The sequence below is a fragment of the Oncorhynchus mykiss genome, chromosome 29, assembly GCF_057628025.1.
Source record: "Oncorhynchus mykiss isolate SJ-2025 chromosome 29, ASM5762802v1, whole genome shotgun sequence".
In the NCBI taxonomy this organism is placed as follows: Eukaryota; Metazoa; Chordata; class Actinopteri; order Salmoniformes; family Salmonidae; genus Oncorhynchus; species Oncorhynchus mykiss.
This window is the reverse complement of record NC_143050.1, coordinates 34,557,377-34,577,788: the sequence shown is the minus strand read 5'-3', so window position 1 is coordinate 34,577,788 and position 20,412 is coordinate 34,557,377. Positions and strand designations below refer to the sequence as shown.

The following is a 20,412-nucleotide window of genomic DNA, read 5'->3' as shown; positions in this document are numbered from 1 at the left end:
GTGCTAGTGAGTGTGTGTACAGTAGGTCCTGCTTCACTGCGTCTTGACTTAACCCCTCCGGCCTCCGGATACCCCCCCCCCCCCCCCCCCCCCAGTCCCAGTGGCCTCTAGGAACTTTTCCGTGACATCAGCAGTTTTATTGAATTTAAACACGTGTTCTCTTCTCTGGTGGAGGGGTAACCTCCAGCAACACCCCAACGTCAGAGGGAACGGTGAAATGGGGAATAACTGTATACTATCCTCTTTTGACCCCTCCCCTTCTTCCTCCCTCTCTCCTTCCTCTGGGCTACTGTGCTCCACTGTGACGTGAGAAGGAAGACTCTACCTCTTTTACAGGGATGGAGGGAATAGAAGAGAGGAGGAGAGGAGAGGAGGGAAGGCATGGGAAAGTTCTATTTCATATTTCCTCCCCCCTCCCTGTGGGTCCTCTGTTTGTGTGTGTGTGTGTGTGTGTGTGTGTGTGTGTGTGTGTGTGTGTGTGTGTGTGTGTTCTTACCATCCCAAGCGTCAAACATGTCTGTGATGAAGTAGTCTATGAAGGAGATCTGAGACTTGGGGATACTACAGGTGTTCCTGTCAAAGACAGGCATGACCACCGGTAGACCCTGTCTCTTCTCCTCATCAGTCTGAAATATAAGGATAGATTCACACACAGGTTAACACCCACACATATACTGCAGTATACAAGAGATATATGTACACAGTCGCAGCGCATACGGACGTATTTCTCCAAATACTTGTGGATACATTTGCATGTTTGCTAAAAATGGATGTAATACCTGACAATGTTCCAGAAAGGCATGGCATGACATCTAGTCTACAGCGTGGCCAATGTGTTTCCTAATTTGGCTCCTTAAATTAATAAACTTTACATATTGATTGACGGAGATTGTGATATACTGTGATATAATTTAAATTGTGATGGTGAGTAAAAAATGTCAAACTAAGGATTTGACAAAAATGTTACATTCTGTCATGAAGAGCACACGTTCAACTCCATTAAAAACAAAACAAAAAAACAAGTTTTCCCATCTCAAAAAAGTAAGTGCCTCTCTTCTGCTTAATTAAATAATGAAACAAATCTAGTGCCCACGGTCGGGCACTGAGCTGCTTTTATTATTACTGTTCTTATTTAAACAAAAACGATACATCCTACAACGCTCCGGAATATGTCCAAGTGTAGGTCTAGGACCTGTGCTTCCAATGAGTGGTATTATATGGCTCTAGAGTGGATGGTTAGCGGTGTTATGTTGCGTAAAAGTGAATTTGCCACATCTGGGAAAAATCCACTTGAACGGTCCTCCAACTGGTAATTACTAGTTAAATCAGCCATGAATCCCCTTGTGACAGGGAATGGAAGCTTGTTGTGTGCAACAGGGAGGGGCAATTTAATGTAAGATTCACACACATTTTTCGGTTGGTAAAGCATTCCTAGCTTGTCTATCTAGGGGTAACAGGATGGATGTGTTATGCTCGACCCGCTCAGTTTTTCAACACCAAAAAATCTGAAAATGGCCAAAAAGAGCACAACCACCTTTCTTTACACAATGATTGGACTGTTAGATGCTCAATGTTTCTTTATAAATAAATAGAGTTCAATTCACGTAACAGAGTGAACCTTAAAATGAGGGACAGACATAAATGATTCACTAATCACATGAAATAGATAATCATCTTCGTAAATGACTTGGTCAAAGCAACAAAATAACTAGGTCTTTACAATGGTGGCGAACACTTGGGAGTCTTTTTTTGGGGGGGGGGGGGGGGGATTAGTGTGTTAAAATCTTCCCTAGAAGTCACAAAGTCAAGTCAAGTTAATGAATTCTCGACGTGGTCTACGTTAAAGGGCACTTCATTTCATATGACATATTGCGCTCAATTTCCACTTAACACCCTCATTTTGTGGAATGACCCAATACATATTAAGTTCTGCTCATTGGACATTGGTTGGAGCGCTCTCCTAAAGTTTGTTTGTTGATCTGTCATATGGACAATGAAAGACGTGGAGTCACTTACATGATGGATCATGTATCATGTTTGTTGTCATTTCCGTAGTCATTTAAATGCACGTTAGTGATTTTAGTATGCTTTTGGTATGCGTTAAGTACAATACATATATTTTGACAAAATATATTGTAGCGGCCGCAGCCTATTAGAACAGGGTTTGTTAAACTATAGTTTGGGGACCCAAAGTGAGCCCTGAGCATGTGAACAGTGGATCGGGAGTTATGAGTAAAACATTTATAATGACGCACTATTTCTTCTTAGTTTGGGTCATTTGAGGACAATACATTTCACATTTGGGTCTTGAGCTATTTGCCATACATTTAAATCAAAAAATATATCTCTTACAAATACATTTAAATGTATGTTGGAATATATTTAACAAAACATTTCCAATGACATTAAAAAATATATCAATAAATACTTGTAAAAATAATGTATTTAAAAAAAAATACATTCATTAGATTTTCCAAAGCATTTAACATATATTGTGAAAAACATTTTACATACGATTATATATACATTTTAAATACATTCTGTAATACATGTTGAATGTATTTAAAAAAAACTATATAAAATACATTATTTGGCCAATTTTTATTTTTTTAATCTAAAATATATTACAAAAAAATATATAATGTACGGGACAACACAAATGAATTTCCCACACTGTACTGTATACAACCAGACAGACAAACAGTGATAGAGGCAGAAAGAGAAAGGGAGAAAAGGTCGGGAACAGATCTATTGGTGCACACAGATAGCTAAGTAGACAGTTGTTAAGGTCAGGATTGCCAGCTGCAGACACTGTCCTACAGCAGGAGAAAGGTCAAAGCTGCTAATTTTTTTATATATTTTTTTATTTCACCTTTATTTAACCAGGTAGGTTAGTTGAGAACAAGTTCTCATTTACAACTGCGACCTGGCCAAGATAAAGCAAAGCAGTGTGAACAGACAACAACACAGAGTTACACATGGAGTAAACAATTAACAAGTCAATAACACAGTAGAAAAAAATAAAATAAAAAGAGTCTATATACGTTGTGTGCAAAAGGCATGAGGAGGTAGGCGAATAATTACAATTTTGCAGATTAACACTGGAGTGATAAATGATCAGATGGTCATGTACAGGTAGAGGTACTGGTGTGCAAAAGAGCAGAAAAGTAAGTAAATATAAACAGTATGGGGATGAGGTAGGTAAATTGGGTGGGCTATTTACCGATAGACTATGTACAGCTGCAGGGATCGATTAGCTGCTCAGATAGCAGATGTTTGAAGTTGGTGAGGGAGATAAAAGTCTCCAACTTCAGCGATTTTTGCAATTCGTTCCAGTCACAGGCAGCAGAGAACTGGAATGAAAGGAGGCCAAATGAGGTGTTGGCTTTACGGATGATCAGTGAGATACACCTGCTGGAGCAAGGTGCTACGGGTGGGTGTTGCCATCGTGACCAGTGAACTGAGATAAGGCGGAGCTTTACCTAGCATGGACTTGTAGATGACCTGGAGCCAGTGGGTCTGGCGACGAATAAGTAGCGAGGGCCAGCCGACTAGAGCATACAGGTCGCAGTGGTGGGTGGTATAAGGTGCTTTAGTAACAAAACGGATGGCACTGTGATAAACTGCATCCAGTTTGCTGAGTAGAGTATTGGAAGCTATTTTGTAGATGACATCGCCGAAGTCGAGGATCGGTAGGATAGTCAGTTTTACTAGGGTAAGTTTGGCGGCGTGAGTGAAGGAGGCTTTGTTGCGGAATAGAAAGCCAACTCTAGATTTGATTTTAGATTGGAGATGTTTGATATAAGTCTGGAAGGAGAGTTTACAGTCTAGCCAGACACCTAGGTACTTATAGATGTCCACATATTCTAGGTCGGAACCATCCAGGGTGATGATGCTAGTCGGGCGTGCGGGTGCAGGCAGTGAACGGTTGAACCAGGCAAGGCAGTCATTAGAAAAACCGAGGCTACTGAGTCTGCCGATAAGAATATGGTGATTGACAGAGTCGAAAGCCTTGGCCAGGTCGATGAAGACGGCTGCACAGTACTGTCTTTTATCGATGGCGGTTATGATATCATTTAGTACCTTGAGCGTGGCTGAGGTGCACCCGTGACCGGCTCGGAAACCAGATTGCACAGCGGAGAAAGTACGGTGGGATTCGAGATGGTCAGTGACCTGTTTGTTGACTTGGCTTGCGAAGACCTTAGATAGAAAGGGCAGGATGGATATAGGTCTGTAACAGTTTGGGTCCAGGGTGTCTCCCCCTTTGAAGAGGGGGATGACTGCGGCAGCTTTCCAATCCTTGGGGATCTCAGACGATATGAAAGAGAGGTTGAACAGACTGGTAATAGGGGTTGCGACAATGGCGGCGGATAGTTTCAGAAATAGAGGGTCCAGATTGACAAGCCCAGCTGATTTGTACGGGTCCAGGTTTTTGCAGCTCTTTCAGAACATCTGCTATCTGGATTTGGGTAAAGGAGAAGCTGGAGAGGCTTGGGCGAGTAGCTGCGGGGAAGGGGGGGGGGGGGAGCTGTTGGCCGAGGTTGGAGTAGCCAGGAGGAAGGCATGGCCAGTCATTGAGAAATGCTTGTTGAAGTTTTCGATAATCATGGATTTATCGGTGGTGACCGTGTTACCTAGCCTCAGTGCAGTGGGCAGCTGGGAGGAGATGCTCTTGTTCTCCATGGACTTTACAGTGTCCCAGAACTTTTTGGAGTTAGAGCTACAGGATGCAAATTTCTGCCTGAAGAAGCTGGCCTTTGCTTTCCTGACTGACTGCGTGTATTGGTTCCTGACTTCCCTGAACAGTTGCATATCGCGGGGACTATTCAATGCTATTGCAGTCCGCCATAGGATGCTTTTATGCTGGTCGAGGGCAGTCAGGTCTGGAGTGAACCAAGGGCTATATCTGTTCTTAGTTCTGCATTTTTTGAACGGAGCATGCTTATCTAAAATGGTGAGGAAGTTACTTTTAAAGAATGACCAGGCATCCTCAACTGACGGGATGAGGTCAATATCCTTCCAGGATACCCGGGCCAGGTCGATTAGAAAGGCCTGCTCGCAGAAGTGTTTTAGGGAGCGTTTGACAGTGATGAGGGGTGGTCGTTTGACTGCGGACCCGTAGAGGATACAGGCAATGAGGCAGTGATCGCTGAGATCCTGGTTGAAGACAGCAGAGGTGTATTTGGAGGGCCAGTTGGTCAGGATGACGTCTATGAGGGTGCCCTTGTTTACAGATTTAGGGTTGTACCTGGTGGGTTCCTTGATGATTTGTGTGAGATTGAGGGCATCTAGCTTAGATTGTAGGACTGCCGGGGTGTTAAGCATATCCCAGTTTAGGTCACCTAACAGAACAAACTCTGAAGCTAGATGGGGGGCAATCAATTCACAAATGGTGTCCAGGGCACAGCTGGGAGCTGAGGGGGGTCAGTAGCAGGCGGCAACAGTGAGATACTTATTTCTGGAGAGAGTAATTTTAAAAATTAGTAGTTCAAACTGTTTGGGTATGGACCTGGAAAGTATGACATTACTTTGCAGGCTATCTCTGCAGTAGACTGCAACTCCTCCCCTTTTGGCATTTCTATCTTGACGGAAAATGTTATAGTTGGGTATGGAAATCTCCAAATTTTGGTGGCCTTCCTAAGCCAGGATTCAGACACGGCAAGGACATCAGGGTTAGCAGAGTGTGCTAAAGCAGTGAGTAAAACAAACTTTGGGAGGAGGCTTCTGATGTTGACATGCATGAAACCAAGGCTTGACATACTCTCCCGGGCTAAAACCACTCTGAACACAGCTGATTTTAGCTGAAGTTTTGGTTAGGAGTACTACGACCTGCCTCCAAAACCATTTTGAATAGAAAATCTTTTTGTACACTTTTTTATACACACACTGCCCACTCACCTGTGCGAAGTACTCCTCTGATATGCGTCCGGCCCATTCTATGCAGAGCTCCAGGGGTCTGCAGGGGTTGGCCACGTCAGCACACTTTATCATCATCCTCTTGATCAGCAGCCGGTTCTCTGGGCTGTTCCTGATACTGGCTGGCCCCTCGCTATCACTGCCTTCACTCTTGTTACAGAGAAATGCACACAGACAAGGTCAGAAATGCACACAGACAAGGTCAGAAACGCACACAGACAGGGTCAGAGACACAAACACACACATATGGACGCTTATCTTTCATTTGACACTACATTTGATATGCTCCTATGAACTTCACACGGTGGTGCACATGGGTCCATTTACGTGGAACTGGCTGTGTGTGTGAATGTCCACTGATTGTACAAAACATTAGGAACAGCTGCTCTTTCCATGACATAGACTGATCAGGTGAATCCGGGTGAAAGCTATGATCCCCAATCGATGTCACCTGTTAAATCCACTTCAATTAGTGTAGATGAAGGAGCGGAGACAGGCTAAACAAGGATTTTTAAGCCTTTAGACAAGTGAGCCATAGATGGTGTATGTGTGCCATTCAGAGGGTAAATGGGCAAGACTAAAGACTGAAGTGCCTTTGACCGGGGTATGGTAGTAGGTGCCAGGCACACCGGTTTGAGTGTGTCAAGAACTGCAAAGCTGCTGGGTATTTCACGCTCAACAGTTTGCCGTGTGCGTCAAGGATGGTCCACCACCCAAAGGACATCCAGCCAACTTGACACAACAGTGGGAAGCATTGGAGTCAACATGGGCCAGCATCCCCGTGGAGCGCTTTCGACACCTTGTAGAGTCCATGCCCCGACGAATTGAGGATGTTCTGAGGGCAAAAGGGGGGAGGAGGGCCTTCTTGATGTTTTGTACACCTAGTGTATATAGTTATACATAACAATAGCCTGAGCCTTGAAGTTGCTCAACTTGCTTTATGATATAATATTTTAAGTAAGTGGTAGAGCTGAGATAGAATCAGGCTAGACACGCTGCTTGCCCACAAGGGCCATGGTTACTAATATCAGATAGGGCTTCAAATTGGAGTCACATGCTCTGAATACAACTATTTTCCACTAGAACAGTTCATTGATAAATGTAAAAATACTTAGCCTGTTATTCCCATTCTCTCCTTAATGATTATGATATATACACTACCGTTCAAAAGTTTGGGGTCACTTAGAAATGTCCTTGTTTTTGAAAGAAAATCAAAAAAAATTTGTCCATTAAAATAACATCAGATTGATCAGAAATACAGTGTAGACATTGTTAATGTTGTAAATGACTATGTAGCTGGAAACGGCAGATTTTCTATGGAATATCTACATAGGCCCATTATCATTAACCATCACACCTGTGTTCCATTGACATGTTGTGTTAGCTTAACCAAGTTTATCATTTTAAAGGCTAATTGATCATTAGAAAACCCTTTTGCAATTATGTTAGCACAGCTGAAAACTGTTGTTCTGATTAAAGAAGCAATAAAACTGGCCTTCTTTAGACTAGTTGAGTATCTGGAACATTAGCATTTGTGGGTTCGATTACAGGCTCAAAATGGCCAGAAACAAAGAACTTTCTTCTGAAACTCGTCAGTCTATTCTTGTTCTGATAAATGAAGGCTATTCCATGTGAGAAATTGCCAAGAAAGTGAAGATCTTGTACAACGCTGTGTACTCCCTTCACAGAACAGCGCAAACTGGCTCTAACCAGAATAGAAAGAGGAGTGGGAGGCCCGGTGCACAACTGAGCAAGAGGACAAAAACATTAAAGTGCCTAGTTTGAGAAACAGACGCCTCACAAGTCCTCAACTGGTAGCTTCATTAAATAAAACACCCGTCTCAACGTCAGCAGTGAAGAGGCGACTCCAGGATGCTGGCCTTCTAGGCAGAGTTACAAAGAAAAGGCCATATCTCAGACTGGCCAATAAAAAGAAAAGATTAAGATGGGCAAAAGAACACAGACACTGGACAGAGGAAGATTGGAAAAAAAGTTTGAGGTGTTCGGATCACAAAGAAGAACATTTGTGAGACGCAGACAAAATGAAAGGAGTGCTTGACCCCATCTGTCAAGCATGGTGGAGGCAATGTGATGGTCTGGGGGTGCTTTGGTGGTGGTAAAGTGAGGGATTTGTACAGGGTAAAAGGGATCTTGAAGAAGGAAGGCTATCACTCCATTTTGCAACGCCATGCCATACCCTGTGGACAGTGCTTAACTTGAGCCAATTTCCTCCTACAACAGGACAATGACCCAAAGCAGAGCTCCAAACTATGCAATAACTATTTAGGGAAGAAGCAGTCAGCTGGTATTCTGTCTATAATGGAGTGGCCAGCACAGTCACCGGATCTCAACCCTATTGAGCTGTAGTGGGAGCAGCTTGACCGTATGGTACGTAAGAAGTGCCCATCAAGCCAATCCAACTTGTGGAAGGTGCTTCAGGAAGCATGGGGTGAAATCTCTTCAGATTACCAAATAAACAACTAGAATGCCAAAGGTCTGCAAAGATGTAATTGATGCAAATGGAGGATTCTTTGAAAAAAAGCGAAGCTTGAAGGACACAATTATTATTTCAATTAAAAATCATTATCTATACGTCTTGACTATATTTCTTATTCATTTTGCAACTGTTTTCATGTATGTTTTCATGGAAAATAAGGACATTTCTAAGTGACACCAAACTTTTGAATGGTAGTGTATATATATATATATAATTATATACATACATACAGTGGGGCAAAAAAATATTTAGTCAGCCACCAATTGTGCAAGTTCTCCCACTTAAAAAAGATGAGAGAGGCCTGTAATTTTCATCATAGGTACAATTCAACTATGACAGACAAAATGAGAGAAAAAATGTCCAGAAAATCACATTGTAGGATTTTTTATGAATTTATTTGCAAATTATGGTGGAAAATAAGTATTTGGTCACCTACAAACAAGCAAGATTTCTGGCTCTCACAGACCTGTAACTTCTTCTTTAAGAGGCTCCTCTGTCCTCTACTCGTTACCTGTATTAATGGCACCTGTTTGAACTTGTTATCAGTATAAAAGACACCTGTCCACAACCTCAAACAGTCACACTCCAAACTCCACTATGGCCAAGACCAAAGAGCTGTCAAAGGACACCAGAAACAAAATTGTAGACCTGCACCAGGCTGGGAAGACTGAATCTGCAATAGGTAAGCAGCTTGGTTTGAAGAAATCAACTGTGGGAGCAATTATTAGGAAATGGAAGACATTCAAGACCACTGATAATCTCCCTCGATCTGGGGCTCCACGCAAGATCTCACCCCGTGGGGTCAAAATGATCACAAGAACAGTGAGCAAAAATCCCAGAACCACACGGGGGGACCTAGTGAATGGCCTGCAGAGAGCTGGGACCAAAGTAACAAAGCCTACCATCAGTAACACACTACGCCGCCAGGGACTCAAATCCTGCAGTGCCAGACATGTCCCCCTGCTTAAGCCAGTACATGTCCAGGCCCGTCTGAAGTTTGCTAGAGAGCATTTGGATGATCCAGAAGAAGATTGGGAGAATGTCATGGTCAGATGAAACCAAAATAGAACTTTTTGGTAAAAACTCAACTTGTCGTGTTTGGAGGAAAGGGACCAGGACGACTGATTCGTGTAAAGGAAAGAATGAATGGGGCCATGTATTGTGCGATTTTGAGTGAAAACCTCCTTCTATCAGCAAGGGCATTGAAGATGAAATGTGGCTGGGTCTTTCAGCATGACAATGATCCCAAACACACCGCCTGTGTAACGAAGGAGTGGATTCGTAAGAATAATTTCAAAGTCCTGGAGTGGCCTAGCCAGTCTCCAGATCTCAACCCCATAGAAAATCTTTGGAGGGAGTTGAAAGTCTGTGTTGCCCAGCAACAGCCCCAAAACATCACTGCTTCTCTCATTTTGTCTGTCATAGTTGAAGTGTACATATGATGAAAATTACAGGCCTCTCTCATCTTTTTAAGTGGGACAACTTGCACAATTGGTGGCTGACTAAATACTTTTTTTGCCCAACTGGACATACATACATACATACAATTTCCATATATATATATATATATATATATTATCTATACGTCAAACTCAGCAAAAAAAGAAACACCCCTTTTCAGTACCTTGTCTTTCAAAGATCATTTGTAAAAATCTAAATAACTTCACAGATCTTCATTGGAAAGTGTTTAAACACTGTTTCCCATGCTTGTTCAATGAACCATAAACAATTAATGAACATGCACCCGTGGAACGGTTGTTAATACACAAACTTTTTACAGACGGTAGGCAATTAAGGTCACATTTATGAAAAGTTAGAACACTAAAGAGGCCTTTCTAATGACTCTGAAAAACACCAAAAGAAAGATGCCCAGGGTCTCTACTCATCTGCGTGAACGTGCCTTAGGCATGCTGCAAGGAGGCATGAGGACTGCAGATGTGGCCAGGGAAATAAATTGCAATGTCCGTGCTGTGAGACACCTAAGACAGTGCTACAGGGAGACAGGACGGACAGCTGATCGTCCTTGCAGTGGCAGACCATGTGTAACAACACCTGCACAGGATCGGTACATCCGAACATCACATCTGCAGGACGGTACAGCATGGCAACAACAACTGCCTGAGTTACACCAGGAATGCACAATCCTTCCATTAGCGCTCAGTCTATCCACAATAGGCTGAGAGAGGCTGGACTGAGGGCTTGTAGGCCTGTTGTAAGGTAGGTCCTCCCCAGAGATCACCGGCAACAACGTCGCCTATGAGCATAAACCCACCGTCGCTGGACCAGACAGGACTGGCAAAAAGTGCTCTTCACTGACGATTCGCGGTTTGGTCTCACCAGGCGTGATGGTTGGATTCGCATTTATCGTCGAAGGAATGAGCGTTACACCGAGGCCTGTACTCTGGAGCGGGATCGATTTGGAGGTGGAGAGTCCGTCATGGTCTGGGGCGGTGTGTCACAACATCATCGGACTGAGCTTGTTGTCATTGCAGGCAATCTCAAAGCTGTGCGTTACAGGGAAGACATCCTCCTCCCTCATGTGGTACCCTTCCTGCAGGTTCATCCTGACATGACCCTCCAGCATTACAATGCCACCAGCCATACTGCTCGTTCTGTGCGTGATTTCCTGCAAGACAGGAATGTCAGTGTTCTGCCATGGCCAGCAAAGAGTCCGGATCTCAAACCCATTGAGTACGTCTGGGACCTGTTGGATCAGAGGGTGAGGGCTAGGGCCATTCCCCCCAGAAATGTCCAGGAACTTGCAGGTGCCTTGGTGGAAGAGTGGGGTAACATCTCACAGCAAGAACTGGCAAATCTGGTGCAGTCCATGAGGAGGAGATGCACTGCAGTACTTAATGCAGCTGGTGGCCACACCAGATACTGACTGTTACTTTTGATTAATTTTCACACCCCCTTTGTTCAGGGACACATTATTTCATTTCTGTTAGTCACATGTCTGTGGAACTTGTTCAGTTTACGTCTCAGTTGTTGAATCTTGTTATGTTCATACAAATATTTACACATGGACTTGGTTTGCTGAAAATAAATGCAGTTGACAGCGAGAGGACGTTTATTTTTTTGCTGAGTTTATACGTATATATATTAGTATTTTCCATTCCCACACCACAATGAGCAGATGTTAATGACTTTGTTATGTAATAATAAATTGCACACGGACGCTAACACACACAAACACACACATACACAGAGAAGGGTGTGTGTCTTACATTTGAGCTGGACTCCTCGATGGCAGCCATTGGTTTGTTGATGCTGTTGGCAAACTTGTTGACATGTTCAAAATGGCGGGTCATCTCTGTAGCCAGCACCATGTCAATGATGGCCTGCCTCAATGTCCGGAACTGAGTCCTAATATAAACACACACACAGAGAGGGGGGTTACAGGACCAGGATAATCAACTGTCCTCAATGTTCTGGGTTCATACACATCTAGAAGTGAATCACATCACATGATTTGTTCCAGGGTAATAACCCAACATGCTCCATATCTGTCGCCAGTGGTTACGTGATCCCTCTTATGGCGTAGAGGAAGAGGCATGCCAATTCATTCTTCTGACAAGGACATGGCCTCTGGTTTGGAATTCTACTGTGGAAACACTTTAGGCTTCAGGTGGAAACCACCTTTTACTTTCCTAAACTCTATGTGACTCTAGCCTGGTCCCAGATCTGTTTGTGCTGTCTTGCCAACTCTTATGGTCATTGACATGCCAGCAAGACAGCACAAAGGTATGGAAGACAGCACAAACAGATATGGGACTGGGCTAGGCTATCGATGTTCTTGAAGATGTTGCTCTAAACTCTGTGTGACTGTACCTGTCGATGTTCTTGAAGATGTTGCTCTTGCTGTCACTGACGGTGAGTTGGAAGGCGAGGGCGGCGTGGTGACTCTCTAACACAGCCGTGTCATTGTACAGGATGGCCAGCTCACTTCCTGCATTGCACAGGAAGCTGTTGGTCCTCCCCGGGTGGTCCACGTCATGGACCGTCGCCGCGATCAATGCAGCCACCTCGTCCAGTTGCTCTAGACTGCCCTGAGAAAAGGATACAACCAGGAAGTAATGGTACTTAACTACAAGGAATAGAAATTGTACATTTTTCGACAGATTTTTTTTTGTTGTACTTGAGTACTTGGAAAAAAAGAAGCAATTACAGCCTCAAGTCTTCTTGGGTATGACGCTACAAGCTTGGCACAGCTGTATTCGGGGAGTTTCTCCCAGTCTTCTCGGCAGATCCTCTCAAGCTCTGTCAAGTTGGATGGGGAGCGTCGCTGCACAGCTATTTTCAGGTCTCTCCAGAGATGTTCGATCAGGTTCAAATCCGGGCTCTGGCTGGGCAACTCAAGGACATTCAGGGACCACTCCTGTGTTGTCTTAGCTATGTGCTTAGGGTCGTTGTCCTGTTGGAAGTTGAAACTTCACCCCAGTCTGAGGTCCTGAGCGCTCTCGAGCAGGTTTTCATCAAGGATCTCTCTCTCCGTTTATCTTTCCCCACAGCATGCTGCTGCTCCCACCATGCTTCACCATAGGAATGGTGCCAGGTTTCCTCCAGATGTGACGCTTGGCATTCATGCCAAAGAGTTCGAGCTTGGTTTCATCAGACCAGAGAATCTTGTTTCTTTAGGTGCCTTTTGGCAAACTCCAAGTGGGCTGTCACGTGCCTTTTACTGAGAAGTGGCTTCCATCTGGCCACTTTACCATAAAGGCCTGATTGGTGGAGTACTACAGAGATGGTTGTCCTTCTGGAAGATTCTACCATCTCCACAGAGGAACACTGGAGCTCTGTCAGAGTGACCATTGGGTTCTTGGCCACTTCCCTGACCAAGGCCCTTCTCCCCCGATTGCTCAGTTTGGCCGGGCGTCCAACTCTAGGAAGAGTCTTGGTGGTTCCAAACTTTTCCATTTAAGAATGATGGAAACCACTGGGTTCTTGGGGACCTTCAATGCTGCAGAAATGTTTTGGTGTCCTTCCCCAGATCTGTGCCTCGACACAATCCTGTCTCGGAGATCTACGGACAATTCCTTCAACCTCATGGCTTGGTTTTTGCTCTGACATGCACTGTCAACTGTGGGACCTTATATAGACAGGTGTGTGCCTTTCCAAATCATGTCTAATCAATTGAATTTACCACATCTCAAGGATCATCTCAAGGATGATCAATGGAAACAGGATGGACCTGAGCTCAATTTCGAGTCTCATAGCAAAGGGTCTGAATAATTACTTAAATAAGGTATTTCTATTTGCAAACATTTCTAAAAACCTGTTTTCAATTTGTCATTATGGGGTATTGTGTGTAGATTGATGAGGAAAATGTTGTATTTAATTAATTTTAGAATAAGACTGTAATATAACAGAATGTGGAAAAAGTCAAGGGGTCTGAGTACTTTCTGAAGGCACTGTATATGCCAACAGTGCGCAACAATGCATAATTTATCATAACCATTACAGATAACAAATACTAATTGCAAAATGTCCCTGTATATATTCAGTCAATAACAAAACAAGTGCCATTTAAGATTAATTTATTGCAACCAGCAGGTAGTCTAGTGGTTAGAGCGTTGGGCCAGTAACTGAAAGGTTGCTAGATTGAACGAGCTGACAAGGTAGAAATCTGTGGTTCTGCCCCTGAACAAGGCAGTTAACCCACTGTTCCTAGGCTGTCATTGAAAATAAGAATTTGTTCTTTAACTGACTTGCCTGGTTAAATACAAATAAAAAGTAACATAAACAGATTATATTGTGGATCACAATCTCCAAAAAGCTTGCTTGTAGAAGGTTGTGCAATGGCATAGCACTGTTTTGTTCATTTAGCAGACAAAGCGTTCCTATTTCCCAAGCCCTTATACCAGTTAAGACACAACTATTTTATGCCAGTGCGAAGTGATGTGCATCTTGTGTCTGGAACAGTTATTTTCAAAGAGTGATCATTTGAAACGGGGCTGAATTTGGTGAGTTAAAAGAAAACATTTTAGGTTACAAACCAAAACGTCTTCTTCTATGTACAGACGTTCAATTTAGTTTATTCTTCCTGTTCTTTGGAATTTTCTAAAAATGGAATCACAATTCCACATTGAAAACTGCATGGTGATTAACTACAGCCATGGCACCAGTTTGGTGTGTAGGCCAATGCTTAAAATATGCTCTTTGTCTTGATTAAACCAGTGTTTTTGCATATTTTCATGACTATGTTTAGGGGGGGGGTTACAGCCAGGGATGGCAAAAATGACAAAACACAATGACAAAATACAATAAATATCAATGTATTTAATCAAAATACAGAACTGCAACAACATTTTCAATAACGGTTTACAAAAAAAGTTGTTTTCGCTATGACTATGATATGTTGTTTATCTACCTTAGTTGGGCAAGTCACTCTGGATAAAAAATGTAAATGTATATGTGAAAATGAACATATCAAAATGAACTGCAAAGCACACTGGGTATTATTGGCCTTGTTTTGGGGTGGAGCTCATTAGAATATACTAGCATGCTTTGCAATTGTTCATACAAAACAGAAAATACATTGAGAGATGCAAATCATTAATCCTTTTTAAGGGCAAGTCTAAACAAAGTCCTCTTTCGTGAACCTAGTTTATCAGAGGAAGTTGGCAAAATAAGTAGTTCAGCCCAGTGAAATTCAAAATACTCAGAAGAAATTAAAAATACGTATTTCAAATACATGTAACAGAAATACTGCTATCTCTGGTTATAGCCTAAACTAACCAATTCTAAATGGCACTAGGTAGTTCGCAAAGTAGCCTAAACCGGAAAATAGACGGGAAGCAATTATTCCAAACCTGCAGCGGTCGTTGTTAGAACACATATTTCCCTATTTCAATCAACCAGTCCATTTTGAATTTGTGATAAAACTGTCATCATTTGGCAAGAAGTGCAGCTTGTGTATCCCATCAGTTGGATACACTTTTTGGCATTTACATCTGTAGGCCTAATGAAAGCTTGTATGCGCACTCAGCACGCGTGTGTAGAGACAGCGGTCGGAACGCAATTGAGGGATTGAGACACGGGGCGGATTTAGTGAGAAGAACTGTGTGACGCTTGGCTTGGTTTCTTTTTTTTTGTGCACCGCAAATGCACATGTACAAATGGAACACTGGAGTCAAAGCAAACGAACGTTGTCTCCAAGAAAACATTTCGATCGCTGGTTAAAGATCACGTTTTGACGCCCGTTTGAGGGCTCGATTACTCGTGCCCAAATGTCTGAGATCGTGCATAAACTATAAATACTGTGTAAATCTCTCTCAGCATAACCTCATACTCAACAAAGGAATAATACCTAAAAAAATGCACGCAATGCGAGCACAACTAATAATAATAATCACTAGCAAATGTTCACTTTATGACAAGAAGAGGAGATATTTATTGGAGGGGATAAGTGGGGAGAAAAGAAAGGCAATGTATTAGGATCTCATTGCCGGCAAGGCAAAACACGTATTGACTGAGTCCAATATGAAAACAATAAAAACATCCCCACTCCAACTCTCACTGGTCACTGACATACATTCATCTCCTGCCAAGCAAAGCAAACTGATACTCTACACGCTGTTGAAAACACATGGCAGGGAATTACATAGATCAACTCATCAGTCAACACACTGAGATGTCAGGCCATGATGATGTTGCGGTGATACATTCAAGCTAGCTGGTGTCAGTAGTCATTTCACTTGTGAAAGTAGTTTACGTGTGCACATTCAACCAATCTCTAGGTACAGTGCACTGTTGTATGCTTCCATAGCATATTGCAGGTGTGACCGAAAGGTCTTCATCAGGCCCGTGAGGAGAGTCTTTATCTCTCTGTGTGTGTGTGTTTGGCCTACCTTGACCTTCTCCTTGCGTAGGAAGTAGGCTGTAGCGTGGAGGACGTCAGCGGCATGGGTGGAGTTGTGGTAGGAGTTGGAGGCGTGGTAATTAGCCTCTATGATTTGGAGCCAGCAGCGTAGCGTAGCCTCACTGCAGCTCAGGAACTCACACACCCCGAACCGAGCAAAGATCTTCAAGCCCAGGTAGGTCAGAGGTCTGCGGGGATGACAGAGAGAGGACAGGGGAGATAGATGAGTGATATAGAGAGAGAGGGCGTTCGTTCCAAGTCCCTTCTGTATTGGTCTCTCACTCTTTCTCTCTCTCTCATCTATTCCCACTCTCTCTCTTATCTATCCCCCCCCTCTCTCTCCCTCTCTCTCTCTCTGTCAATTCAATTCAATTCAATTGACTTTATTGACATGGCAAGTTCATTATTACTTACATTGTCAAAGATAAAACAAAACAAGATGGGAAATATTATCGACATTACTTTGCACTTTTCACTGGCTGCCCCTCAGGTTGTGGCAGGAGGACACATATTTGGCTGCCAAAATTGCACATTTTGGCTTTTCACCCAATAAATATTTGATTTTTTCTTCATCTTTTACAGTTTCAAATTCTTTGTATTGTGTTATAATTTTGGGAAAGATATATCCTCTTAGGTCTGAGTATTTGTCACAGTGTAATAGGAAATGCAGTTCTGTCTCTACCTCTCCCCCTCTACCTCTCTCTCATCTATTCCCTCCCTCTCTCTCTCTCATCTATTCCCCCTCTCTCTCTCATCTATTCTATCTCTCTCTCTCATCTATTCCCTCTCTCTCTCTCATCTATTATCTCTCTCTCTCATCTATTCTCTCTCTCTCTCTCTCTCTCTCTCTCTCTCAATTCAAGTAACTTTATTGACATGGCAAGTTCATTATTACGTACATTGTCAAAGTATACATATCAAAAATATAAATAAAATGAAAATATATATTTAGATCTAAAAAATATTTGTATATAAATAAACGCCCAATTTTTCAGTTTTTGATTTGTTAGAAAAGTTTGAAATATCCAATAAATGTCGTTCCACTTCATGATTGTGTCCCACTTGTTGTTGATTCTTCACAAAAAAATACAGTTTTATATCTTTATGTTTGAAGCCTGAAATGTGGCAAAAGGTCGCAAAGTTCAAGGGGGCCGAATACTTTCGCAAGGCACTGTAAGCCAGTACATGTCCAGGCCCGTCTGAAGTTTGCTAGAGAACATTTGGATGATCCAGAAGAAGATTGGGAGAATGTCATATGGTCAGATGAAACCAAAATATAACTTTTTGGTAAAAACTCAACTCGTCGTGTTTGGAGGACAAAGAATGCTGAGTTGCATCCAAAGAACACCATACCTACTGTGAAGCATGGGGGTGGAAATATCATGCTTTGGGGCTGTTTTTCTGCAAAGGGACCAGGACGACTGATTCGTGTAAAGGAAAGAATGAATGGGGCCATGTATTGTGAGATTTTGAGTGAAAACCTCCTTCCATCAGCAAGGACATTGAAGATGAAACGTGGCTGGGTCTTTCAGCATGACAATGATCCCAAACACACCGCCCGGGCAATGAAGGAGTGGCTTCGTAAGAAGGTCCTGGAGTGGCCTAGCCAGTCTCCAGATCTCAACCCCATAGAAAATCTTTGGAGGGAGTTGAAAGTCCATGTTGCCCAGCAACAGCCCCAAAACATCACTGCTCTAGAGTAGATCTGCATGGAGGAATGGGCCAAAATACCAGCAACAGTGTGTGAAAACCTTGTGAAGACTTACAGAAAACGTTTGACCTCTGTCATTGCCAACAAAGGGTATATAACAAAGTATTGAGATAAACTTTTGTTATTGACCAAATACTTATTTCCCACCATAATTTGCAAATAATTGATAAAAAATCCTAAAATGTGATTTTCTGGATTTTCTTTCTTCTCATTTTGTCTGTCATAGTTGAAGAGTACCTATGATGAAAATTACAGGCCTCTCTCATCTTTTTAAGTGGGAGAACTTGCACAATTGGTGGCTGACTAAATACTTTTTTGCCCCACTATATTTGGCTGCCAAAATTGCACATTTTGGCTTTTCATCTTTTGTAGTTTCAAATTCTTTGTATTGAGTTATAATTTTGGGAAATAAATATTCTCTTAGGTCTGAGTATTTGTCACAGTGTAATAGGAAATGCAGCTCTGTCTCTACCCCCCTCTCTCTCTCTCTCTCTCTCTCCCTCTCTCTCTCTCATCTATTCTCTCTCTCTCTCTCTCTCTCTCATCTATTCTCTCTCTCTCTCATCTATTCCCTCTCCCTCTCTCTCTCTCTCTCCCTCTCTCCCCCCCTCTCTCTCCCATCTATTCCCTCTCCCCCTCTCTCTCTCTCTCTCATCTATTCCCTCTCCCTCCGTACCTCTTCCAGGTGGCAGCTTCCAGCTCCAGGATGTTAAACTCCCATTGGTCTTCGTCATCCAGCATCTCAGCTATTCTCTCTCTCTCTCTCTCTCTCTCTCTCATCTATTCCCTCTCTCTCTCTCTCATCTATCCCTCCCTCTCGCTCTCATCTATTCCCTCTCTCTCTCTCTCTCCTATCTATTCCCCCTCTCTCTCTCTCTCTCTCCCCCCCTCTCTCTCTCATCTATTCCCTCTCTCTCTCTCATATATCCCTCCCTCTCTCTCTCTCTCCTATCTATTCCCCCTCTCTCTCTCTCTCTCCCCCCCTCTCTCTCTCATCTATTCCCTCTCCCTCCGTACCTCTTACAGGTGGCAGCTTCCAGCTCCAGGATGTTAAACTCCCATTGGTCTTCGTCATCCAGCATTTCAGCGATGGCCGGAGGGATGTCATTCAGTGTTACTGGGATGGCCAGCTGACTCTGGCTCAAATCTGTAGACACACATGCACGCACCCATTCATTGACGCGCACGCACAAACATTGATTTATTGATTGATCAATTGATTGATTGCATTTGGGACATTTAAGAGCAATACGCAACAACAACAATTTCCAATGTAGCTGTGTCCCTAAGTTACTTAGCAGCACTGCCTCATGGTAAAGGGTCAAATACAGGTCTACTAAGAAGTCTACTAAGGTCTATTAAGAAGTGCAAGGGGAAAAAAGCACATGCTGTTTCCTTAAGATTAGCAGGAGAGGACTTTTCTGGACTTCTCAGCAGTGCCCTTCCATTTCTCAGAAAGAAGACGTACGTAATTATCTCTCCCATCATGACTTAAACAAATATAAGTGGATTACGCAACGACTGCCAGTGACTGCCGATGGACTAGACTCCAACTGATTAAATAAATGATCTGAGACATTTTCTATTTTCGATCACTCTGCAGACAGACAGAGGTCCATACACTAAATGTCCCCCATCATGTGTAGTACTGTGAATGCTTCCAGTGTTATTACATTTTATGAAATATAAAAAAAAAGACATTATGCAACCCAAATATACCACTAAAACTACACATGATTAGACTCAGTTTGTGTGATTAGAGTGAACTCCAGGGTCCTAGATGTAAGTAGCAGAAGTATTCTGGTAGGATAATGAATAAATATCACATCTATGTGATGTTTTATGATGAAACAGACTGGTGCTTACTTGGAAAAGTACTTTTGGAGAAGACATACTCGTTGCCAGACAGTCTCCGTAAGCCGTCCTGCAGAAGCAAAAAGACGACAAATCACTCTCTTTTGGTACTGTATATCCCAAGTCTGGCTAATTACAACTTATTTGACATTATACAATGACTTCGGCATTCTAATTCACCCAACGAGACACATCCCACATAACTCAGGAACTCTTGTGTTTGAGTATTGTGTTTGTGAGAATAGGAGGGGAGGGGAGTTGAGGAGAGGTGAGGGGAGATGAAGAGAGGTGAGGAGAGGTGAAGAGAGGTGAGGAGAGGTGAAGAGAGGAGAGGTGAGGAGAGTTGAAGACAGGAGAGGTAAGGAGAAAGGAGTGGTGAGGAGAGGAGAGGTGAGGAGAGGTGAGGAGAGATGAGGAGAGATTATGAGGAGAGGTGAGGAGAGATTATGAGGAGAGGTGAGGAGAGATACATTCCCTGTACGACAAACAGTCTATAACTCTCTGTTTCAGGACGTTGATCACTGTGAATGATCCCTTAACTTGGTTTAATAGATCTGTGTGTGTGTGTGTATG

General features: G+C 42.9%; 1 protein-coding gene across 2 annotated transcripts in view; it reads right to left on the bottom strand.

Moving 5' to 3' along the window:
- LOC110509326 (high affinity cAMP-specific and IBMX-insensitive 3',5'-cyclic phosphodiesterase 8B) overlaps window positions 1–20,412 on the bottom strand; it is a 94,817-nt gene that overhangs the window by 2,636 nt on the left and 71,769 nt on the right. For both annotated transcript variants that reach the window (XM_036967466.2, XM_036967465.2), the window contains exons 15-21: window positions 19,852–19,909; window positions 19,003–19,132; window positions 16,264–16,462; window positions 12,245–12,462; window positions 11,641–11,779; window positions 5,899–6,066; window positions 497–626 (exon numbers count right to left, since the gene is read on the bottom strand). In XM_036967466.2, coding sequence (XP_036823361.1) covers window positions 497–626; window positions 5,899–6,066; window positions 11,641–11,779; window positions 12,245–12,462; window positions 16,264–16,462; window positions 19,003–19,132; window positions 19,852–19,909 — 1,042 coding nt within the window. The remainder of the gene's footprint in view (window positions 1–496; window positions 627–5,898; window positions 6,067–11,640; window positions 11,780–12,244; window positions 12,463–16,263; window positions 16,463–19,002; window positions 19,133–19,851; window positions 19,910–20,412) is intronic.